The sequence below is a fragment of the Ruditapes philippinarum genome, unplaced genomic scaffold (assembly GCF_026571515.1).
Source record: "Ruditapes philippinarum isolate M1 unplaced genomic scaffold, ASM2657151v2 ctg2589_1_1_1_1, whole genome shotgun sequence".
Lineage (NCBI taxonomy): Eukaryota > Metazoa > Mollusca > Bivalvia > Venerida > Veneridae > Ruditapes > Ruditapes philippinarum.
The window spans coordinates 236,177-264,044 of NW_026857848.1; the positions used below are offsets into that span (position 1 = coordinate 236,177).

General features: G+C 32.1%; 1 protein-coding gene across 1 annotated transcript; it reads right to left on the reverse strand.

Moving 5' to 3' along the window:
• Positions 1-27,868, reverse strand: LOC132751242 (2-aminoethylphosphonate--pyruvate transaminase-like). Its single transcript, XM_060741402.1, is given in 10 exon segments — positions 1-11,247; positions 15,050-15,210; positions 16,565-16,724; positions 18,245-18,409; positions 19,076-19,238; positions 19,241-19,318; positions 19,617-19,717; positions 20,907-21,044; positions 21,457-21,591; positions 27,781-27,868. Coding segments are annotated over 9 exon segments (1,251 nt in total). The 5' UTR covers positions 21,590-21,591; positions 27,781-27,868; the 3' UTR covers positions 1-11,095.

The following is a 27,868-nucleotide window of genomic DNA, read 5'->3' on the forward strand; positions in this document are numbered from 1 at the left end:
TTTCAGTTCACTAATTTATCAAATATATTGTACAAAATGTTATAATACACCTATATGTAAGTATACAACCAAACGCACAATTATCCCTAAAATATTACCTTACATGTAGATGTATTCATGATGATCATTTACAAGATCAATTGATAATTATTCCTGTTAAAGGCAAAACCATAATTGCATATTTAATTAACTTCACATCGGTTTGTTATTAAAACACATCAACAATGTTTAAACCATAACTTGTGGAATTTGTCTAATAGATATTACAAGCTTTGAATTTGAAGCTCCAAATTTGGATGCTCAATTCAAAGTTCAAAGGATTTTAATATCAAAATACAACAAGCAATTATCATAGTATTGCAAGCAATCCATAAGTCCCCTACTGGTAAGAGCCCAAGCAACATTCTGAAGGGCCATTGGCCATTCACTTAGGTTCCTATTTTAAGTAAATTTGTTGAAAAAGTTCTTTAAAAGTGATCACAGGAAACAGTTTTTATGTACAGACAGACGGACTGAAGGACACTCTAAAAGTTATTTTTCAAACATCCCTGTTATCAAAATATAACATTTTTAAAATCCTATCATGATTGAAGAAGCTAGTTGGAGTAAAAATTACCAATTTCTCAAAAAAAAGTCTAAGTTCAAAAGGGGCATAATTCTGGAAATAGTCTTGCTAGAGTATTGAACACTCACAAATGTTGAGTGATAATAAGAAACATTTATATGAAGTTTGAAGTAGATACATTCAGAAAAATAAGTTATTAAAAAAACAATGTTTTTTTTTCATGAAAATTTTAAGTTCAAGGGAGGTAATTCTGATAAATTTTGTGCTAGAGTTGTAAACCTTGTCACATATGATGTGGTTGATGACAAGCAATTTATATTTAAAGTTTGAAGAAAATACCTTAAGAAATAAAGAACTTATAGTGAAAAAACTTAAAAACTAGAATCAGAAATCTTGAAATTCAGTCTATTTGTTGCCATAGCAACCAGAATTTTCAACATAGGAAGATAAGAAAAGAATGTGCATAATTTCTATACTGCCATCTACCCATATGTCAAGTTTCATAAACATATTTTCAGTACTTTTTGTGTTATCACTGGATCCAGGTTATGTGTAAAATTTGCCATATTTTCAGTCTATTTGTTGCCATAGCAACCAGAATTTTCAACATAGGAAGGAAAGAAAAAGACGTGCATAATCTCCATACTGCCATCTATCCATATATCAAGTTTCATAAAAATATTTTCAGTACTTTTGCGTTATCGTGGGATCCAGGTTATGTGTAAAATTTGCCATATTTTCAGTCTATTTGTTGCCATAGCAACCAGAATTTTTAACATAGGAAGAAAAGAAAAAAACGTGCATAATCTCCATACTGCCATCTATCCATATATCAAGTTTCATTAAAATATTTTCAGTACTTTTTGCATTATCGCAGGATCCAGTTTTGTGGGCGGACGGACTGACGGACGGACGGACAGACAGACGGACGGAGGGTAAACCTAAAGTCCCCTTCGGTAAACCGGTAGGGGACTAAAAAAAATAAGTTACAGTGTAGAGCCTGGCCAAACTGCAGGAATATGCAGGATAATCTGACTATACTCATAGCTTATTACCAAAGGCTTATCACTTTCTATTTCATCAAGTTATGGTTTAAATTCAGTAGTGATAGAAAATCTAAATGTTTCTTTGAGCAATATTTAATGTTTACAATCTGATTGACTGTATTGTGGTTTTCAATCATTTTGTATACATTCAGAATGAGTAAACACTTAAAAAAAATCAAACATAAAATATTTTTTAATGAGCTTTAAAAAAACACTTAATGATCACAATCTATGTGACATTTTTAAGGTTTCACATAAAAAAAAAAATGGCTGAATTATTAATTTCACAATCATATTTCTACCAAGTACAAAGATTAATGGTAAAATTTGCTCTGTCAGTTTGTCTGGTTTATATGTAGATTTCAACACATTTCTATAACAAGAGTAAAAGACCCCCGGGGCCAGACCAATTTTAACCCCAAGGGCCCTTATTTGAACACACTTGGTAGACACCCATTAGAAGATGTTTCATGCTTAATATCTTTGCTCTAGCTCTTTAGGGTTTTAAAAGAAGATTTTTTAAAAGTTTTTATCATATACATAAAGTGAAAAACAATGACCCCCTGGGGCGGGGCCAATTTTTACCCAAGGGCTTGTATTTGAACAAACTTGGTAGACATCCCCTTGAAGATGTTTCATGCTAACTATCTAAGCTCTAGGTATTTTTGTTTTTTAAAAGAAGATTTTTTAAAGCTTTAACTATATACAAATCAGGAAAATCAATGAGCCCCTGGGGCGGGGCCAATTTTTACCCAAGGGCTTTTATTTAAAACAAACTTGGTAGACACCCACTATAAGATGTTTAATGCTTAATAGCTAAGCGCTAGCTATTTTGGTTTTTCAAAAGAAGATTTTTTAAAGTTTTTACTATATACATAGTAACATATAAGGACAAGAGCGATCAGTAATCACGTGTCGCCTCATGATGGCCAATTTCATGTTGGGACAAATTTTGTGACAGACGGACAGACAGACAGACAGTGCACAACTAGACTTGGTACTGATCATTCCTGTAAAGCTTGGATGAAATTGCACCAGTAGTTTATGAGGAGTAGTCCGGACAAGCTTTTGTGTATCTGGCAACACACAGAAAAAAACACCTTTTTATCAAAGGGCCATAACTCAGCCAAAAATCATTCAACCGGAAAACCCATGCAATATGCGCAAGGACTTGAGCAACAGATCAATCCTGTAAAGTTTCATTGAAATTGCATTTGTGGTATAAGAGAAGTAGTCCGGACAAACTGTAAAATTAAAAATAATTAAAGGGCCATAACTCTGACAAAAATCATTGAACCTGAAAATGCTGACAATATGCACAACTACACTTGGTACTGATCATTCCTGTAAAGTTTGGATGAAATGGCACCAGTAGTTTATGAGGAGTAGTCCGGACAAGTTTTGTGACAGACGGACGGACAGACAGACAGACGACGGAGAAGTGATCCTTATATGTCGCCACTACTCCATAGAGGCAACACAAAAATCAATGACCCCCTGGGGCGGGGCCAATTTTTACCTCGAGAGCTTTCATTGAACAAACTTGGTAGACACCCACTAGAAGATGTTTCATGCTAAATATCTATGCTCTAGTTATTTGGGTTTTTTAAAAAAGGATTTTTTAGATTTTACTATATACAAATAAAGAATATCATGCCCCCCCCCCCCCCCCTGCCGCAGGCAAATTTTGACCCAAGGGCATTTATTTGAATAAACATGGTAGACACTGATTAGATGATGTTTCATGCCAAATATTTAAGCTCTTGCTCTTTTGGTCTTTAAAAGAAGATATTTTAAGTTTTTTCTTTCTGCTCAGAGTTCTGCTTGGTATTAAATTCTTTGAACAATTTTTGAAGTTAACTACCAAAGGAACATTCCTGTGAAGTTTGGATGAAATTGGCTTATTGGTGTATGAGAAGATGTCGTTTTAAGTAAAAGTTTACAGTAGAAAACATCAAAGAGAAAAAAGATATATTTGTAGAAAACAACAATATGAAAACAAGATCCGGTTGAACCAGGTGATGCTCCCCGAAAAGGTTTTGGACACAGGAAAGTATAAAAAAATAAACAAAGGGCAAAAACTCAAAAATTAGGCAAGGCAGCGATATGATTTTTTGCACTGCACTTCTATTCAATGAGATCTATCTATCTATAAAGTTTCGTGATAATATCTTTTATAGTTTCAGAGTTATGTCCCGGTTAAAATTCAAAGTGTAAAAATGAACAATGGGCAATAACTCCAAAATTAGACAAGGCTGTGTTTACATGGTTTAGGTTCTTTAGCGTTGCAAATCAATACAATGAGATCTATCTACCTACAAAGTTACATGCTGACATCTCTAATAGTTTTAGAGTAATGTCCCGAACAAAAGTTAAAAAGTAAAAATAAACAAAGGACAATAACTTCAAAATAAGTCAAGGCAGAGTTATGGTTTTTAAGCACTGTACTTCTACCCAATGTGACCTATCTACCTACAAAGTTTCATGTTGATATCTCTTATAATATAATTTTAGAGTAATGTCCCGGACAAAGTTCAAAGTGTCAAAATGAACAAAGGGCAATAACTCCAAAATTAGGCAAGACAGAGTTATGGTTCTTTAACAATGCAATTCTACTCAATGAGATCTATCTACCTACATAGTTTCATGTTGATAACTCTTATATTTTTAGAGTTATGTCCAAGACAAAGTTCAAAGTGTACAAATAAACAAAAAGGGCAATAATTAAAAAATTTGGCACGGCAGAGTTAAGGTTCTTGTGAACTGCACACCTACTCATTGAGATCTATCTACCTACAAAGTTTCATGTTGATACCTCTTGTTGTTTCAAAGTTATTTCCCAGACAAAAAAACGGACATACAAAGCGGTGACTATATGCTCACCCTTAGGGGAGCATAATTATATAATAATTATGTATATAAAACATTCATTTTATATATTTTTCTTATTGTATCATAGTCAAAATGATATACATGTATCAATATGACACATTAACCCAGTGAAGTTCATGACACATAACCCAGAGAATTCAGGACACATGAACCATGTGAAGTGAATGACATATAAACCAAGTGAGGTGAATGACATATAAACCCTATGAAGTGAATGACAAATTAACCCAGTGAAGTGAACCCAAAGATGCTTATGTTATCAAACATGACAAAGTGATAAAAACACATTATAAAATAGAAAAGACCATTAATTCTTGTACTTTAAACTACTGCATAATGTAAACAAACTGAGCCAATTTTTATATACTAAACAGAAGTAATTAAGAACAAGAGGGCCATGATGGCCCTGAGGTCGCTCACCTGTATATAGGCCCCAACAACCCCCACCCCCAACGTTGCAGGGCCAATTTAACCCAAGGGCTTTTATTTGCACAAACTTGGTAGACACCCATAAGAAAGATGTTTCATGCTAAACATCTAACCTCTTGCTCATTGGGCTTTTTAAAAGAAGATTTTTTTAAAGTTTTTACTATACACATATAGTTAAAAACAATGACACCCCTGGGGCCTGGCCAGTTTTGACCCCAGGGCTTTTATTTGAACAAACTTTTTAGACACTTACTAGAAGATGTTTCATGCTTAATATCTAAACTCTAGCTATTTGGGTTTTTTTAAAGAAGATTTTAAGTTTTTGCTATACACATTTAAAGAAAATCAATCCCCCGGGGCGGGGCCAATTTTGACCCAGGTCTTTTATTTGAACAAACTTTGTAGACACCCACTAAAAGATGTTTCATGCTTAATATCTTAACTCTAGCTATTTGGGTTTTTTCAAAGAAGATTTTTGAAGTAAGGAAAATCAATGGCCCCCGGGCTCTTATTTGAACAAACTTGGTAGACACCTATTAGAACAGGTTTGATGCTAAATATCTTAGCCATAGCTCTTTGAGTTCTTTAAAAGAAGATTTTTTAAGTTTTTACTATATGCATATTGGGAAAATCAATGACCCCTCAGGGCGGGGCCAATTTTGACCCCAGGGCTTTTATTTGAACAAACTTGGTAGACACTTATAAGAACATGTTTCATGCAAAATATCTTAGCTCTAACTCTTTTTGTTCTTTAAAAGAAGATTTTTTAAGTTTTTACTATATGCATATAGGAAAAATCAATGACCCCCTTGGGCGGGGCCAATTTTGACCCCAGGGCTTTTATTTGAACAAACTTGGTAGACACCCATTAGAACATGTTTGATGCTCAATATCTTAGCCATAGCTCTTTCAGTTCTTTAAAAGAAGATTTCTTAAGTTTTTACTATATGCATATAAGGAAAATCAATGACCCCCCGGGGCGGGGTCAATTTTGACCCCAGGGCTTTTATTTGAACAAACTTGGTAGACACCCATTAGAACATGTTTCATGCTAAATATCTTAGCTCTACCTCTTTGGGTTCTTTAAAAGAATATTTTTTAAGTTTTTACTATATGCATATAGGGAAAATCAATGACCCCCCGGGGCGGGGCCAATTTTGACCCTAGGGCTTTTATTTGAACAAACTTGGTAGACACTCACTAGAAGATGTTTCATGCCAAATATCTAAGCCCTAGCTCTTATGGTTTTTTCAAAGAAGATATTTAAAGTTTTTTCTTTCGGTTGCCATGGCAACCAGAGTTCTGCATGGAATTAAATTCTTTGAACAATTTTAAAAGGTGACCACCAAAGGAACATTCCTGTGAAGTTTGGATGAAATTGGCTTAGTGGTTTATGAGGAGATGTCATTTAAAGTAAAAGTTTACAGTCACTTTGTGACAGGTGAGCTAATAAACTAAAGCTATCACTGAATGCAATTCATACCCCCACCAATGTCCTTGACAGAAGACAACTTGGAAAGGTGGTTAAGGGAATAACTTTAGTGGCACAAATAAATAAAAAGAAATTATCTCTGGTGAAAAAAAGACTAATTGTACAGGCAATAGTATAGATATTTATTATCAAATCATGTTCGAAACAGTTACAAATAACCTTTCATTTTCCCAATGTACTAAACATTTTATAAGTCAATTTTTGACCTTCAAGTGTGGCCTTGACCTTAAGCTGGCACAAGGGTAGGATGGATTCTGCACATTACCCAGTGGTGTGAACAATTGAGTAAAGTTTAGAATTTATAGAGCGGACACGACATTGTCTAGTATTGATTGTATGTAAATCTAAAGACTTAACAAGAGCTGTCCGTAAGACAGCGCGCTCGACTTTTTTATTGCTTGCCAATAAAAAAAGTTTTTGCAGTAAAAGGCAATACAAGAATCTCTGTATTTTTAAAGTGAACTAGTTGTTTGATACCCTTGAATATTACAGCAATGTTTATATGACATAATTTATGGTAAAGTGAACAAGTGGATAGGAATGAATTTTTTTAGATTTTTTAAGTTTTTTAGTGCTTGCCTATAATACAAAACATTGACAGTTAAGGGCCATAATTCAAATAAAATCTTTGACAGAATTACCTTCTCCTGGACATGTTTGGGAATCATGATTGTAAACAAGTATTCCAACTTTCAAATTAATATCTCAAACAGTTCAGTCAAAAGTGGACTGGTACTAAAAACTTAACCAAGATTCTAAGTCGATAAAAGGCCTTAATTTTTAAAACAAATCCTTGACAGAGTTACCTTCTCTTGCGTACAGATGGGGTAATGATGTGAAATAGCATTAAAAGTTTCAAAGCAATATCTCAAAGGGTTAAGGCAATAAGTGGATTTTACCCATAATTCAATGTATTTTCTAAGTCAAAAAGGGGCATAATTCTGTCAAAAACCTTGACAGAGTTATGTCCTCTTGTCTGTTGATGAAGGTCGTGATGGTAAACAAGTATGGTCAGTTTCAAAGCAATACCTCCAATGGTTTTGAAATAAAGTGAGGTGGTACAAAAAACTTAACCAAGCTCAATACACTTTCTAAGTCAAAAAAGGGCCATAATTCTGTCAAAAACCTTGACAGAGTTATGTACTCTTGTCTGTAGATGGAGGTTATGATGGTGAACAAGTATGGTAAGTTTCAAAGCCATACTTGTAATACTTCTGAAATAAAGTGGGGTGGTACGAAAAACTTAACCAAGGTGTGACGCCGACGCCGACGCCGGGGCGAGTAGGATAGCTCCCCTTTTCATAGAAAAGTCGAGCTAAAAAGGGGCATAACTTTGTCAAAATGCAATACAGAGTTATGAAACTTAACCTGCATAACTTATTTGTGACACCTCATATATCTTTCAAGTTTCAAGCAAATACCTTTTCTACTTTCAGAAATATTTAAGTACATGTGAAAATTTAAGAACATTTTCTAAGTCAATTTTTTACCTTCAAGTGTGACCTTGACCTTTAGCCTGCACAAAGGTGACATTGATTCTGCACATAACCTTGTTGAGGTGAACATTTGAGTAAAGTTTGAAGAAAATTCTTCCATAAGTATGGGATTTATAGAGTGATCACAGCATATTGTCTAATATTTGACTGTATGTAAATTTGAAAACTTAAAAAGGGGCATAACTTTGTTAAAATGCAATACAGATATATGAAACTTGACCAAAATATCTTAATTGTGACACTTCATATGTATTTTAAGTTTCAAGCAAATACCTTTTCTAGTTTCATAAATATTCAAATTTTAATACATGTTTAAATTTAAAAAGTCAATTTTTTACCTTCAAGTGTGACCTTGACCTTAAGCCGGCAAAAGGGTGACATGGGTTCTGCACATTACCTTGTTGAGGTGAACATTTGAGCCAAGATTAAAGAAAATCTTTCAATTAGTGTAGGACTTACAGAGCAGTCACGACATATTGTGTAATATTTGATTGTTTGATATTTGACCTTCAATTGTGACCTTGACCTGACACATAGGCAACATGGGTTCTGCACATCCCCTTGTTAAGGTGAACATTTGAGCCAAGTTTAAAGAAAATCCTTCAATTAGTGTAGGACTTACAGAGCGGACGCAACATACTGTCTTATATTTGATTGTTTGATATTTGACCTTCAATTGTGACTTTGACCTTGAGCTGACACATGGGCAACATGGGTTCTGCACATCCCCTTGTTGAGGTGAACATTTGAGCAAAGTTTGAAGAAAACCTTCAATTCGTGTAGAACTTACAGAGTGGACATGACATACTTTGTAATATTTGATTGTTTGACATTTGCTCTTCAATTGTGACCTTGACCTTGAGCTGACACATGGGCAACATGGGTTCTGCACATCTCCTTGTTGAGATGAACATTTGAGCCAAGTTTGAAGAAAATCTTTCATTCAATTATTGTAGGACTTACAGAGCGGACACAACATACTGTCTTATATTTTATTGTGTTTGATATTTGACCTTCAATTGTGACCTTGACCTTCAGCTGACACATGGGCAACATGGGTTCTGCACATCCCCTTGTTGGATGAACATTTGAGCCAAGTTTGAAGAATATCTTTCAATTAGTGTAGGACTTACAGAGTGGACACGACATACTGTCTAATATTTGATTGTGTTTGATATTTGATCTTCAAATGTGACCTTGAGCTGACACATAGGTAACATGGGTTCTGCACATCCCCTTGTTGAGGTGAACATTTGAGCCAAGTTTGAAGAGAACCCTTTAATTGGTAAAGGATCTATAGAGCAGACACGAAAATGGAGATGAACCGACCGATGGACGGACGGACGCGACAAAGCGAATCCATTATAGCCCCCCCCCCCCCCCATTTTGTGGTGGGGGTATAATAAATACAAATTAATGCAAGCCGTGGAGTGTAAATAAAAGAAACCTGTTTTATTATAAAATATAAGCAAAAAGTGAATGTATAAGAAGAATGTATGTAATTACTTCTGAAGAATCTGTAGCATTACATTGTTTCTGTAAAATATGAAATATTGCAAGCATCTGTTACCAAACAATCACTGCTTAACAAATAACAGAAAATGTTACTAGTACATGTTTAAAGTGATACACATGTATTTGTTTACAACTGTATTGTAAAATATTTTTCCCTTTCTGTCCAAGATAATACTATAATCGGATCATAACTTATTATATAAATAACACAACATAGTTAAGAAATTACATAAAATATTGAGTGATAGCACACTGATGAAGTTTGATGTAACAAAATTTTCTTATAAATTCCTTTACCAATTGTCCCCAGGCTTACGGTAATATATGCATCTGGTCACACTAGCAGATCAACATAGAAACAAAAATAACAATGATATATGTAACATGGTTACATTTATTCCTGGGTTGTTGTCATGAAGATCAAGAAGGCAATTGTGGAGATAAAGTAAATAAACAAAAAAATAGATAGAAGGCAGCAGATTTAAATCTCATTTTCATACCGCCAGGTGAGTGTCCCTAATGACAGATAAAAAGCATTGCAAAACTACAAAAAAGTAAAAAAAAAATCTATCTTTGACCTCAGTGACCTTCACCTTTGACTTCAAACTGCACAATATACATATCAATGAATAGTAAACACATACCAAATTCACATACCAAATATCTCAGATATCAGCACAAAAAATTAAGTGACCTTGACCCTACTGACCACAAACCTCAAAAAAGAGTAGCGGTCAATAAAGATACCTACATACCAAATTATCTAAGATATTGGTCTATAAATTTTTTTTAATGATGATGCTATCAGAGAACACATTACTAAAAGTTGGAAAGACTAAATTATAACAAATGACAACATTTAGATCCTTGAAAAAAGCATGTAGTGAAGCATTAAAAATACAAAACACCAAACATAAAACAATAATACCCTGAATTCAAATATTATATTGTAGACTCTCATGCATTCAATTCATTAAATCAAACATTCATTGATTAATTCATCTAACCAAACTTTTGATACATGTTCATTTGGTCAATGAAAATATATCTATATAAAACTGTCACCCAAAGTTGAGCAACAATTTAAAATTAAATACATAATTTTTATCACATAATCACTAACAATATCACAATAATAATTATATACAAGGCTTCACTATGTTATCTACATAGCTGTAGAAATACCAGTTATCATACATGTAATTATAAGAATACAATAAATCAATGAGATTGAAATATAAGATTACATTTTGTACAAAACAAAGATTTCTCTAGGTTTAAGTATAGTGTGCCTTTTTTCTAAATTAAAATTCTCTGCATGTTTACTTATTATTTAAGAGAGAATTTTACAACACAGTTAGAAATCTACAGTAATATAACCATCAGATTGTGTCAAAATAGCAATGACTTTGCTTTACTAACATTTTCTAAATAGCTCAAGTTTAATGTAATTTTCTAATATTCATCAAAATATCAAGACACAGAATTTGTACAACTTTAAGTAATACTCATCATTAACTAATACTTAACAGAAATACTTAACATTCCAAACTATATTTATATGCTCTTAAACTATTAAAAGGACTATCAACATATATTAGTTATTGCATTGATAATCTTTATCTGATAATACACAAGCTACAGTAAATTCTCAAATTTATTATTCTTTTATAGGTAAGGTTATGTTCATTTCTTTGCAGACATCTTTAATACACTTCAATAAATGCCTCACATCATTGGGGAACAGGTATCCAATACTTCCTATCCTAAAACAGTCTGCATCAAGCACTTTACCTGGGTAGATAACCTGATCTGAAATATAACAACAAGAAAATCTGTGATTATTTAGTGATAATATTTCAACTGAAAACTTACAATACAAGCTAGTCTTCTAGCCCTCATGTATAGACTAAAACAAACCAAGTCTGCAATTTTCATGTAATTTTGCTGTTTTAAATGCTTCAGAGGGATCACTTTTTATCCAGATATTTCATATTAAAGGGAGGCACAGGCAAAATTTTCATTTCCTAGCTTTGAATTTTTCATTCCTTATTCTGTAAATGCCCTCAAAATGAATATATTAAGACAGTCAAATGACAAAACTTTCATCCATCTAAAGAATAAAATGGTGCCTTCCTAAATTGACCCGCGTGGGTCAGGTTAGAGCGCTTGCATTTCACAATAGTTATCAAAGTGAACACTGGAAACATTAAAGAACATGTCAAACGAATGACTTAGTATTCTTTCAATCATACAATATCCACAATATCTGTAATTGTAACTTCAAGGGTTTGTTCAAGTCACCTGACCTGCTCTTAAACTATTTGGTGATTCTATTTGCGTCTTAATTTTGTTCAACGTATATAGATATATTTACGCTTCAAACCCAAAATATATTAAATTTAAACAGAAATTCATGCTGAAACTTCAAGAAAAGTCATTTTAGAGTGAACATCCCTTTAAAAGATAATAGTTCTATCAAATTTAGCAAATATGACTATAAATAAATATTTTTTTTTTTCAATCTTGAAAAACAATGTCACTGACAGAATTGCATAGAAAGTAGCCTGAGTTTTATTTTGTAAGGAAAGATATTGAGGAAGATTTTACATTTCATGTGACATCATGCAAAATTAATTTCAAATGGACAAAACCTAAGTTTAAGTGAGTTTCTTAAATCAGTTCATTAAAGAGAAATTTTTATTTCTATATCAATCTCTCAACCAGTTTATATGAGAATAAATTATAACATGTAATGCCTGAATGATCAGTGTAAAATAGATTTAAATTTGATAGCAATGCTGCACCAGGATATGAATCTGTAAAGAAAATTAATGCTCTTTTATCAATATTTGTCAAGGGTGTATAACATAGCATTAATATCAATATTTGTCATGGGTGAAAAACATAAGTCGGTTACTAAAATGAATTCCTTTCAGGTAGAGATAAATTGAAATGCACACATTTTTTGTATCTTATGCGAGGTAGTGACAATAACATAGAGTAAGTGATATAGACACAATAAAACCCTATCAACCTTGATGTTTGATTGTTTGTTTGGATTTCAGCGGCACGTCAACACATAACAGGCCATATCGTGCCGTTCAACCTTGATACTTTATAAAATATCATTTATCAATTTCCTGTTCTTTAACATTGTTCTTTCAAAAACAAGAGGGCCATGATGGCCCTTATATTGCTCACCTGATTGTGAAGACTCAATCCCATCTTATTAGGACTGTGTGACCTAGTTTTTGAACAAAGATGACCCATATTTAAACTTCACCTAGAAATCACCAAAACAACCTTTCTGACCAATTTTCAGGTTATTTGGACCACAACAGTGACTTCTAAGGAGTAAACAAGGTTTTTCCATATAAGGGCTGAGTGACCTAGTTTCTGAATACAAGTGACCCATATTAAAACTTGATCTGGCAATCATCATAACAACCATTCTGACCAATTTCCAGGATATTTTGTCTGGAACAGTAGCCCCTAGAGTGTAAACATGGTTTTCCAATATTTAGGCTGTAAGTTCTTGACCCCAGGTGATCCATATTCAAACTTGACCTTGAAATCATCATTTCAATCTTATTGACCAATTTCCAGGATATTTGGTTTAAAACAGTAGTCAATCTTATTAAAAGGAGCTAATTAAGCCAGACATATACAAATAACGGAAATCAATGACCCCTAGGGCTTTTATTTAAACAAACTTGGTAGACACCCATTTGAAGATGTTTCATGCTAAATATCTTAGCTCTAGTTCTTAGGTTTTTTTAAAAGAAGATTTTTTAATTTTCTACTTTATGTATATAATGAAAACCAAAGACACCCGGGGCGGGTCAATTTTGAGCCTAGGGTTTTTCTTTGAACAAGCTTGGTAGAAATTTACCAGAAGCTGTTACATGCCAAATATCTAAGTTCTACTTCTTTCGGTTTTTTACAAGAATTTTTGTTTTTAAGATTTTACTATATGTATAATTATAATGAAAATCAAAGACCCCCAGAATGGGGCTGATTTTGACCCAAGGACTTTTATTTGAACAAACTTGGTAGACATTCACTAGAAGATTGTTCATTGCAAAGTATCTAAGCTCTAGCTCATTTTTTTTTTTTTTTTTTTTTTTTCAAGAAGATTTTTTAAGATTTTACTGTATGTTTTTAATGAAAATCAATGACCCCCAGGGCGGGACCAATTTTGCCCCCAGCGCTATAATGTGAACAAATTTTGCAGAGTTTCAGTAGATGATATTACATATATAATATCTAAGCTCTAGGCCTTGCACCTTCAGGAGAAAATTCTTAAAGATTTCATTTCAAAAATTTATGTTTAGCTCTCCTGACCAAGATGTTCAATTGATTGAGCAGAACCATTTGATCAATTGTAGTAGACCTTCATGCTAGGAACATCCCAGGAAATTTCATCTCATTTGGCCCAGTCATTTCTGAGAAGAAGTTGTTTGTACAGTCCGACCCCGGTTATTCGACAACCCTTTATTCGAATACCTGGCATTATCCGAAGTAGATCGGCAGTCCTGTTTTTATGGCTATATAAATCAATGCAAATACGAGCGTATTATTCGAAATGCATTATCCAAATGCCTCCTACTTTTCGAAGTAAAATTTCGGTCCCGACAATACAATTATGAAAGAATTTTACACCTATTATTCGAAGCCAGCCTTATTATTATTCGAAGTCAGACTAATTGGCACAGATCCCCTTGCTGATTGGTCGACTTGTGAAAAACATCAATAGTCATGCATGTATTTAGACAATCGTGATAGCTCTTTAATTACCGAAAATGAAAAGCACTGCACCGTGTCCGACTTTGTTACTGTTATTGCTTGAAGATGACAGCAATATTTTTCATACATACCGTATATGTAAATTTGTCAAAACATCCAATACGCTTTATAAGAGCCTTTTTCCTAATCGAAAATACCAGAGTTTAGCTGTAAATACCGTAGTGACAACACAGCCATTATCAAGGTTTTGCGCGAAACAAAGCAATACATAATGTAGAATAAAATGCAAGTATTTATGTCTTCAATGTCAATACAATAATGTTTACGCATCTTTTCTTTAATATTTATTTTTCTCAATTGATTACAGGAAGTAAATGTGTTTTAAACAGTAGTTTTACTACGACTCGTCAAAGTGGAGTAGTTTTTGTCTATCACAATATTCGTATTTCGATTATTTGAACCCATTGATTATTCGAAGTAAATATTCAGTCCCAGGCACTTCGAATAAACGGGGTTGGACTGTATAAAAAAGTTGATGACAGACACACAGACACTAAGCATACGTATTTACGAAATGGTACTTAAGTGACTTTTCCTTTGATCTTTTTAGCCATTTTTAGTCACACAAGGCTTAAAAAAAACACACAAGTTAAAACGCAAATGAATAGGATCAAAGTGAATTTACTGTTACCACTTCTGCTCCAAGTCACACAAGTACCTCTGGGTTTGTACACACTGACGGATGATGGACAAATTGTGAGCACACAAAAGCTCACAATGAGCACTTTGTGCTCAGGTAAGCTAAAAACAAATCTTTTCAAGTAGTACTTAAAAAGAAAAACTGATTCTATGAAATATAAATTACCTCTTTCATTCAATTTCATGTAGAAATTGTTAAAATTGAAATGTTTATCTTGTGGAAAGCAATATGATGTAATGATATATCCTTCATGGTTTGGGCTCAAAAATTCTTTAAAACCCATTTCCTTCATACCTGCCTTCAATATTGTACAATTCTCTCTATACCTGAAAAAACAACAATTCTCTATATTCAACCTAGCTCAAAACAAAACAATGGTAATGCAGTTTAAAGTACATATAGATGGATTTCATTCTTTGTCTTTCTTTTAATAAATAATTGAGAAAATTTCAAGTTTAAATCAACTGATCATAGATATGTTGGAACACTTACTTATTATATAGTAAAATTTCATATTCTTTAATTACAAGTTTTCTGCTTACAAAAAATGTTTAAAACAAGAATATACATGATTAATTCTTTAATTCATAAAGCTTAGAATAGAATTTGTTAAATAATGTTGATCTGACAAGTTTTTTAGAGGAATATTTCTTTTTTTCCCGCATAAACATTAATCAAAATAAACTTTATTATCACAATTTCATACTCTGCCATAAAAGTCATACTGTAACCCAAGAAATTTTTGTGACCAGTTGTTTGGTAATTGGTATTTGTTTTATTTACAGACGGTAATGAAGTGCAAAAATAAGTTTGCCAGATTTACAACTGTTGATAATGCCTAGTTTAGCTCAGTTAGACAGGATACCAGTTCAAACAGCAAACAAATGCAACCAGTGATCACATGTGTCGCCTCATGATAGCCAATTGCATGTTGCAGCTACTGTGTAGCAGGAGACACAATTCATTAACAGGGCAAAACACGTTTTTTATTCAAGGGCCATAACTCAGTCAAAAATCATTCAATCGGAAAAGTTGTGTAATATGTGTAAATACTTGAGCTACAGATCAGTCCTGTAAAGTTTCATTGAAATTGCATTAGTAGTATAAGAGGAGTAGTCCGGACAAATTGTAAAAATCAAAATCATTAAAGCAACAAAATCACTGAACCGGAAAATGCAGATGATATGCAAAACTAGACTTGGTACTGATTATTCCTGTTAAGTTTGGATGAAATTGCATCAGTAGACTTTGAGGAGTAGTCAAGACAAGGTTTGTGATGAACGAATAGACAGATGTGCTCAAAGTTTGGTATTTAACTGGCTACTCATTTTTTCTCTCTTTTGTTCATTTAGCCACATAAGAAAAAAAAGCATCAAAGAAAATTTACTGTTACCTATTGCTCCCATGGCCCCCTAAGTATCTAAATGTTTGTACGGACAGATTGACAGACAGACAGAGACCATGGAGAAATGATTCCTATATGTCGCAACTACTCTGCAGAGGCGATACAATAAATACTGTACATAAAGTGGTCCTCATTAATAGCACTAACACTCAGACATAGTGCACACACTCACATATAAGAAACATTCTCGCTAGGTCCTGATTTCCCAAAGATCATGATTTAAAATACAATTGCAGCACCTGTATCCAGTAAACTGTAGGTAGAAACACACTTACCTAGCTGATCTACCTTCAACCCCTCCCTCTGTTTCAAACTCCTGTATAGCCTGTGCAAATGCCAGCATTGTGTGGGTAGGTGGGGTAAATCTAAACTGATTTGTCTTTTCTAAATTGTCATACTGCTCAAATAAATCTAAACTTATACTTCTGGAATTACCTGCAATTGACAAGTTATGCAAACTTAATATCTTCCTTAAATGGTGCATCTCCACATTTTTAACTAGAAAATGTTTTTCTTAGAATCAAAAAGAAATTAAAAAATTGTTCTACATGTTAGTTGATATATCTAACAAAATCTTCATGAATAACCACGGATACATTCTTTTACAACAAGCATGAAAAGTCAGCAGGCCTAAAATCTGGTAAGGTTACCTATGATGAAAACAAAGAGAAAGAGTTATCTATCTAACCAGTACATCAAGAAAGTAAAATAAACAACAGGAATGTTGATATTTAAATTTTTCAGCAATCTCAAATAGAATATAATTAAATTATGTCATCTTTGTGTTGTAAAAATCACTTTTTATTGAAAATATTTACTTAATGTTGTGTATAGAACCATATCTGTATAACAGGTATAAAGATACTGATCATATTATACAGGTATTTTCTGAAAAAAATAGTATTCATAATGCTCAATACTACTTTTGTTCTAGTTTCAAGTATTTTTAGCCTGACAAAAAACTTCTAGTGTGAACTTTTCATTTTGGATCATATTCAATGTTATTTGACCTTTATAACTGCTTGTAGTTAATAGTATAAAACATAGTGTCCAAATAATATTTACACATGTTAATATATTTTAAAGGGAAGTTAAAGATCCTGTAACTCAAATTTTTTATGGTTTTATTTCATAAATATAATGCTCAAATGAAGATTTATCAATATTGTAAGTTCCAAAAAGCATTATTTGTAAAGATATTATCAAATTTAAATTTCGTGTAAATAAAGGGAGGTAACTAGAAATTTATTTTTGATAAAGTCTAAGCCAAATTTTTCAATAAAAATGAATGCATATTTAATGATTACTTATAATGTATATACACACAGACAGAACATATTTAACATATTCTTGGATGTTTGGAAATTGTTTTAGAAGATTGATCATAAACATACATGTATATAAAATTTCACTTAAATATTGTTACATCCTTGATTACAAAATACAGAATCTTTAAAGGAACTGTTTAAGAATAACTCCCAAAAGAAAATGTTAAAGCTGAACCAAGACTTCTGCTGTAATACTCAACTTTAAGTTAAAAGCAACAACTCTATAACCTGTTTTAAAGCTCCAACATTTCTCTTGCTAGATCATTTGATCACCTTTTTCATACTATATCCAGTTTGATACAATATTTGTTTAAACAATGCCTTTTGACATTTAAAACATTCACAAAATACAGAGATGATGAAAACATAACTATATACATGTAGGATAAATGTCATTATCAAATAGTTTAACTATGCTTTAATGCCAAATGAAAGTTCAATTTAAATCTTTGTTCATTTCAGATTGGATTTTTGGTCACAATTCATGCAAGCATTAGTTATTATCAAAATATGGTTTATTGAACAGAACTTTAAGCAGACATCTAAATATCACCAGCTGTACTATTTGATACTGACCATTTAGTCATTCATGTGTTTTTGACAATAATCAAATTATTAAACACATACCTTTACAGTCTAGCAGTTTATTAAGTCTGGCTATTGCATATGAAAATCCAGGCACACCCTCAAGGCATTTGTTTACTGAGCTGACTAGATAATCTACTTTAGCAGCCTCAAGATCTAGAGGTATAGCTCCAAAACTACTCATTGCATCAACAAAGAAATCACTCTCTGAAAATAGACAAAGCATGGTTAATTACATCTAACTTTTCTTTAATTCTTTCAGTATCTATGTAGCCAAGCAACCAGTTTTTGCAATTCTTTAAGAAAAGGTAACTACATGTAAAAAATCATAATTCAAATTTTAGTTTTTGTATGTAGATATTTTCTCTACTAAAAGTAATCTTCATTGGTTATTAATTCAGCAGCAATTACTCTCATCATATTATTTGGTAAAACTGATAAACATGTGCAAACAAATGCCAAAATGAGAAGCAATATATCTAAATAAAAAAAAATAAGACATCCTCCTGAAACTAGACTGAAATGTCTTGACATGTAAACAGTCAGATGTATTGATAATGCCTAGTTATATTTCTAATACTAATCCTTAATAAGGTGGAGAAGTAAGTGTGAGCCTTTACCACCATTATTGAGCCAGGCAAGACTTGCACATCTGTTTAATCTAACTAGGCCCTATACTGACTGTACCTCAACTTTTGTATTTTTACACTGAAAAAACTTATAACCTAAAAAGACTGTTCCAAGTTCAAGGCTGGACAAGTTCATTTAAGAAATTCACGAGGTTCATGGGTAATTTCGTTTATTCAATAAGTTTTGGGCAGAGAATGAAACATCTATGGCTGTATTTATTTATCTAACATATACATTATGTACCTGGAAGATGTTGTTTTACGATTTTACCAACACCTTCTACCGGGTTGATTACACCTGAACTAGTCTCACAGTGAACCATAGCAACTAATGTGTATGAGTTATTTCCCTGTAGAATACTCTCCACCTTCTTAAGGTCCAATATAGTCATTCTCCGGAAAAACTGATCACGTCAACTTCAACTCCATGAACCTCACATACCTTACCAAGGCGCTTCCCGTATGCTCCATTCTCAAATACTAGCACCTGAATACAAATATACATATAGTATAATCATACAGGAAACACAACAATGAGCCACCGTTACACATGTAAATACTCAAATGCTGAAAATACCTATATAGAATGTTCAAGTGAGAATACAAAAAATATCTTGGTTTTAGATTAGATTTATTTCAACATTAAATGTGCATTTACAAGGCAAGTGACATTTATAAGTGTAGAACTGTCAAAGATACTAGGTAGGGAAAAAATCTTGATTTAATTCATGTTACATTAGCATGAACAAACAAAATGATGTATCCCAAATGAAAATAATAATCACCTTTGCCGCTGATCTTTTAGTGGCTGTTTGAAAGACTGACTCTATAGCAAATGTTCCACTTCCCTGCATAGGCACAGCAGTAAATGTGGAATCTGATACACCTGAAATAACAAATGCAATGGTGTGAGAAGTTAGACTAAGCAATTATATTATCTAACCTGCATCCTTTTTTATATTGACTCATGTGGATAATACACTTTAGGGATGAGAGAATCAATTGTATGTATTGCCAAGGTGGTCCAACTGTATGGACAAGTAAAATTTTTCTGTACTTTTATTTACTTTATAAATAACATACAGACAAAGAAAATGAAACAATTTAGATAAAATGGACAAGTAGATCAAATCAGATTTTAGTCAGACCTGCAATTTTCAATTGTTCAAATGTATAATTCTAAAAAAAGGCTTCACAAATTTTAACAATGTATTGATTAAAACAAAAAAATAAGATACTGAGAAAAAAATCAAACAAAATCAAACTGGAATTAAATGAAATTCAAACAAAATAATTTTTTTTACATTATTCAAGTTATTATTAAAGTTACATGGTATAAAGTGAGTAAACAGGTGAAGATCAAAATAAGTGTTCATTTTGCCATAATACCTTTTAATTTCATAATTAAGTTCAAATAAACAATAAATAACGTCAGATCCAAACGAAATTTCTCTAAATATCCATTAGAATTTACCTATAACGCTTACTTTATGAAAAGAGTGGGGCAGTCTTTTTATATTTTAGGCAGATTTATAATTTTATCCTAAACATTTTCCAATATCCACTGTTGGTAAAACACCATTTTGGCAGTCAATCTTTTGAAATATAAAGTCAATTCAGCTCAACTTGACTATAAAAAATATGAGCATCATGTCACTTTAAGTGATTTTTGCCTTACATGTATACAACAATGACCTATAAAGATCTCTTCCAAATAAAATGTTTTCATTAAAAGTATGCAGTTTTCCAAAAAATCATTAATTTTAGCTATAATTTTTTCCAAAAGCAAAGGGCTAAGCTTGACTTACTTCAAAGAGTACACCTATTTGATAAAACAACAGATGCATGGCCCCACAGACACAGGGATTTATTCATTCTAAATGCAAATTTTGGCATTTTGGTTGTACATCTGGAATATCCTAGTCAATTCTTTACTACATGCACTTTAAAACAGCCTTGGTCCGAGTGAAAAGGGCCTAATGATGCTACAGATTGCTGTTTTTATGTTGGTTACATTTTGTTAGGGTTCTTATTTATTATAACTTAAGTTACTTTTATAATGACTATTATCCTACCTGCAATTTGTACCAATTTACTCCTTATAGTTTTAATTAACTTGATAAATTCTACATCTCTTGAGCCAAGGTCTCTAAGCATAGCAGATTTTACAGTTGATGATGTACCAAGAGGACCTGGTGTAAATAATTTCTTATCTGAAAATACATAGCAATAAATAACATTAATCATATAATTATTTAGTCTTTACAAATAGGTAAGTCCTTCTTTACAACAAAAATGTCCATGAAACAAGAATATGTAGCATAATTATGTTACTTTCAGTTTACATGTATATAATTTTCATCTCTATTTTCTACAATTCAAAATTCATGAGAGACTATTTTTAATATTTTTTTATATACATGTTATTCTGATTATCCATACTTCATTATGAGTCTAACCTCCAATGTTGACTATCCCTTCATAACATTACATGACATATAGCTTAATAAGTAACAACTTAAACATGACACAAATCAAATATAAACAAGAATCCTTGAGCTTTTAGGAAAGAACAAATGACAATCATGAATTATAACCCATTCATCACACATTTAGATAACAAACCTGACATTGTTTTTGGTGATAAAAAAATCTGTCTTGATTGCAATATTTCTGTAGCATTAACTGAACACAGTGGGCGTATGTCTCTTATTCCATATGAATGTGCTAGCTTTCTAATTGACATTCGTAAAGCCATCACTGAAAATTAAAGACAATTATAATACAATCATTGTCATATTTCCATAAAATAAGTGAAGTTAAAAGCAGTTTAGCTTTAAACATTCACCATAAAAGTTAAAATTGAACAAGACCTGTCTGCTGACAGTGTCCTCCACTTTTCTCAGTGGGTCAAATTAGATGAAATTTTCCTAGGATGTTCCTTAGGCGCTACTAAAATTGTTCAAATGGTTCTGCTCCATTGACTATTAAGGTCAGGAGGGTTAAAATCCTTTATGTGTATATATTAGCCAATACACTCTGCAACATAGCAAAACTTCAAGTTTCACTACACAGAAAATGCCTATATTTCCAACAATGTAAATCACATTTACCCTATTCAACTGTCAGTTCTGCTTCATTGAAATACAAGACAATAGTGAATATTTACATATTGATTATTGCAGCATTAATCCTTTGCTGAAACAAACAGATTTTAAAAATAAAATCTTTAAAAATCATATCCTCTGAAAGTGCAAGACTTAGAGCTTAGATACTGTGTCACTGTGTGTAGCATTATCTAATGAAATAAAAATTGTTCAAATTATAGCCCTAGGTCACAATTGGACCAACCACATAGTATCATGGTTTCCCTGATAATGATATAGTTAATAATTCAAGAATCTTCTTCTTGAAAACTGCAAAGGCTATACATGTATCTTAGATATTTAGCATGAAACATTGTCTAGTGGACCTCTTCAAAATTTATTCAAGTTATAGCCCTTGTGTCAAAATTCTCCCCCCTCAAGGGTCATGTATTTTCCTTACATGCATATTGTATATGGTAAAAATAAAAATTCTTCTTCTTTAAAACCATTAAGGCTAAAGCTAAGATATTCGGCATGAAACTTTTTCTACAAGATCTATCAAGTTTGTTCAAATTTTAGCCAAAGGGCCATTGGCCTCAAACCTCGCAGCCCTCACCCAAGGACATACTTATTTTTTGTAAAGCAGTGAAAGCTAGTGCTTATTACAAGAATTTGAACAATGTTGGTCACTAGACCATACCTCATTTAAAATATATTTTAAAATTTATATTTTATATATATATTTAAAACTTAAATCTTCTGACTTATTTTGTTTTTGTTTTTAAAGCTACAGCTATAAAATTTGGACCTATTCACATTTATAGATGCAAAATTGAACTTTGACATCTGTTGACCTAGATTTTGACCCAGCTAGTGACCTACTTTTTGTAAACAGAGCTAACACTATGAACTTTGGACGTATAGCAGTTTCAGTCGCACAACTGAAGAACATTGACCTGGATTTCAATTTTGACCCAGTGACCTACTTTTGCCAATCTCCCATTTTGAACTGAGAATGTAACTTAGAAATTTCATACATAAAGCTGTAACTATAAAATGTAGGTCACTGGGTCAAATTCTAGGTCAACTGATATCAAAGTTCAAATCTGTGGCAGTAGTTCAATTTTCAGTAATGTAGCTCTTACTACAAAATGTAGGCCACTGATTCAAAATCTAGGTCAACTGATATCTGAGGCAGTAGCTGTAGCTCTCAATACAAAAAGAAGGTCACTGGGTCAAAATCTAGGTCAACTGATATCAAAGTTCAAATCTGTGGTAGTAGTTCAATTTTCAATGCTGAAGCTGTCAATAGAAAAAGTAGGTCACTGGGTTAAATTCTAGGTCAACTGATATCAAAGTTCAAATTTGTGACAGTAGTTCAATACTTTAGTGTAGCTCTCAATACAAAAAGAAGGTCACTGGGTTAAAATCTAGGTTTAAATTCTGCATCTGAAACTATGCATACAGTATAGTACAAATGTCATAGCTTTGGCTTTGTTATTAATCTTTCATATCAGGCTCAGCTGACCTTAATTTTGACATAATGCCTGTTGTTCATCCATAGTTGTTGTGCATGTATGCTGTCTACACCTTGATGTATATTTGCTTTCAAGCTACGATAGAATTTGTTTGTTTTGAGTTTATATATACTGGACACCAGAATTAACCATATGGTCGAGCTTGTAGCATCCGGTGCATAGAAAAACCGGAAAGCACCGGATAGCACCGAAATACCGGAAAGCACTCAAATTTCTCATAAAAACATATGAAAGCTTTATTTTATCGGTTTGAAAGTGTTACCAATCGATTTATTAGATCAAAATCTTTCAGCCAAGTCATTTTTATAAATATATATTGATAATTATTACGAGTATTTAGGAAAATAGATATATCGATTGCTTTCCGGTCCTGCTAAGATACATGTACATTACCGAATAGCAATATTGTTTATCAAAGTTATACATGAAAACATTATTTTATTGGTTTGAAAGTGTTTTCAATCGATTTATTAGGTCAAAATCTTTCAGACAACATGTTTTTATAATTATAATATGATTATTATTACGATTATTTAAGAAAATAGATATATCGAGTGCTTTCCGGTCCTGCTAAGGTACAATGTACTTTACCGAATAGCAATATAGTTTATCAAACTAATACATGAAAACTTTATTTTTTTAGTTTGAAAGTGTTTTCAATCGATTTATTAGGTCAAAATCTTTCAGACAACATCTTTTTATAATTATAATATGATTATTATTACGATTATTTAGGAAAATACATATATCGAGTGCTTTCCGGTCCTGTGAAGTTACATATACTTTACCGAATAGCAATATTGTTTATCAAAGTAATACATGAAAACTTTATTTTATTGGTTTGAAAGTGTTACTAATCGATTTATTAGGTCAAAATCTTTCAGACAACATGTTTTTATAAATATATATATTGATAATTATTACGAGTATTTAAGAAAATAGATATATATCGAGTGCTTTCCGGTCCTGCTAAGATACATGTACATTACCGAATAGCAATATTGTTTTATCCAAGTAATTCATGAAAACTGTATTTTTTTAGTTCGAAAGTGTTTCAGTCTATTTATTAGGTGAAGATCTGTATATCATGACGTTTTTATAAATATTTAATGTTTAATTACTCGATTTTCAAAGTTGCTACAAATATTGATTGCTTTCCGGGTAATGCTAAAGTACATCTACTTTACCGAATAGCACTCGAATATTTATATAATTCACACTAATCCTTCATATTAATTATGTGAAAGTGTTAGAAATTGATTTATTAAGGTGAACTGATTTTATTTAAAAAAATTTATGATTAGTTACACGATTTTTCAATCTTGCTCATACCATATATCATTGTATCATATTCTAAATTTTATAGGTTGTGTGAAAGACAGAAAGATGATGTGTAAAAAGTACAAAGAAGTTCTTTCAAAGCATTGATCCCTATTTTTTATAATTATATTGTTATATTATGTAACATAAAGAAAAACTTATACATTTTCGTTCAGTTATATCTTTATTTTGACCATATTATGTGTACCGAAAAGCAATGTGGTCATCAGTGGAGGACAGTGGTTGTTGTATTGTTTATCACACGTGCTAATCCATGCTGATTAAAGACCTTGTATATTGTAGCACCTAAAGGTGATGATTTAATCAGGACCGACATGCACATCAAAGTTGCATTAATCCTACATTAGAATGTAGTGATGATATAATTCAGTGTTCAAATTGTAAGAACTGGTTGCATTGTATTTGTACAAATTTAAGTGACATTATGTCATAGTCGGATAGAAATTTAGTATATCTATGTAAGTGTTGTGCATTCCGTGCAATATAAATCTGGATTTCTTTCGTAATATATGTTGGGCCCTTAAAAGGGCCGTTTTATCAACAATACGTTTTATGTTTTTAAGCTACACAAAACTCTGCGTAGTTTGCACTGATATTTGTGCATGCCGTGTCAATATCTCACATACAAACACGTGGCTTAGTTCCTCGTCTAAATATCAATGCATAGATATATTATAGATGACCGCATTAGTAAGTTCGAGTGTGCCTTAAGATGTCATTTATGCTTATCAGCTATAGTCTAGCCCATACTCGAACTTATATACTACAACACAATATATTATGCATTGATATTTATCTATGACCGATGACATTGACATGACATCTGGAATTGCAAATTTTTAATACATACGTTTGCAAACATTTTTTCTTCTTCAAATTGCCTGAAATTTAGGATGAAAAAATATAGTGAACATAAATATTACAAATAAGTATCAATATCAATGTACATTATATTAAATTTTAAGTTTAAATGACATCTCAATATCATAATATCTCAATCAGTTTAAATACATCCAGCTATTGTGTAAATAAATTAACACCTGTATAAATGTGATAATTTAATCAGCGTGTGTCCGTTTAATTTAATCAGCGTGTGTCCGTGGAATAAACAAGGCGTGAAGTGTGCCTTGATTGATGTCAATATCATATTTATTTTTCAATTATGTATGTATATATGTTTGCTAAGTTCTGTTTTATATCTGTTTATTTTGTTCTTAGTAATTAGTTTCGTTTTTTTTTAGTTATTGCACTGTTTATTGTCAAAAATAAAAAAAAAACACTGAAACAATTATTGTTCTTCTCTTCATGCGATTTTGAATCCTCTTGTCCTCCACATAGCCTACAACAAATGAACATATATAAATATATTAGACAAGGTATATACATTTTAAATATTTACATACCATCGGTATGTCTGAGGTAAGTTTCGGTGATGTATTATTTTCTTCACAGGACCGGAAAGCAATAATAGAATGTGTAGGACCGGAAAGCACTCGATATATCTATTTTAATATCTATTTTAATCTATTTTATTCGTAATAATAATTATAAAAAAATAATGTCAGGGAGATGTTTTTCCTAATAAATCGATTGGTAACGTTTTCAATTCAATACAATGAAGGTTATACGTTTTGTATGGTAAATTCGAGTGCTATTCGGTAATGTAGATGTACTTAAACAGAACCGGAAAGCATTCTCTATTTTTTAACATTCATAAATCTTTTAAATAATCATAAAATTAAGAATAAAACATGAAATCATACTTGTATCATACCTAATAAATCGATTGGTAACATTTACAATACAATAAACAAAAGATCTTATGTGATTGTTTGAGAAATTATATTGCTATTCGGTAAAGTATATGTAACTTCACAGGACCGGAAAGCACTCGATATATGTATTTTCCTAAATAATCGTAATAACAATCATATTATAATTATAAAAAGATGTTGTCTGAAAGATTTTGACCTAATAAATCGATTGAAAACACTTTCAAACTAAAAAAATAAAGTTTTCATGTATTACTTTGATTAACTATATTGCTATTCGGTAAAGTACATGTACCTTAGCAGGACCGGAAAGCACTCGATATATCTATTTTCTTAAATAATCGTAATAATAATCATATTATAATTATAAAAACATGTTGTCTGAAAGAATTTGATATAATAAATCGATTGGTAACACTTTCAAACCAATAAAATATAAAAATAATGTTTTCATGTATAACTTTGACACAAAATATTGCTATTCGGTAATGTAGATGTAGCTTAGCAGGACCGGAAAGCAATCGATATATCTATTTTCCTAAATACTCGTAATAATTATCAATATATATTTACAAATATGACTTGTCTGAAAGATTTTGATCTAATAAATCGATTGGTAACACTTTCAAACCGATAAAATAAAGTTTTCATATGTTTTTATGAGAAATTTGAGTGCTTTCCGGTATTTCGGTGCTATCCGGTGCTTTCCGGTTTTTCTATGCACCCTGTAGCATCCTTGCCAGTCCACTATAGTAGTCTCATCGGGGACATCTTTTTCATGCTAAATCAACCAGGAGCCCGTTCTTCGTTCAGTGCAGGCGAAGGAGTCGACAATACTGCCAAGGCATCAGCTTTCTGACCAACAATAACAAAAATGACCATTGTTAACGCCAACCTCCAAAGTTAGTCATAACAGGTCAACCAATCATCTCTGGTTGATGACTTGACCGTGACCTGCCTTGTGCCTTCTCCGCGACATGCACGCCTCTAGAAGGATTTGGAGAAGGCTATGAAAGAACACATCATATATTTATTTTATATTGAGGGGCGAATCGTCACTGAATTGGCCCAATTTGGGGCGAAACGTCAGTGGGACGAATCGTAATTATTCAGTTTATGCTTGTTTATTAATATAAAATGTTCTTAATATGGACCTGTTCTTAATAATAAATCAATCAATCAAATGAACTTCACTTAAATTAAATAAGTTACCTTGTAATTAAATAAATATCTCAGCCGGTCAAGGTACTATGCTGGCAAGTAATTCAGAGTTGTCGTTCTTTGTGAAAAAATGAACATA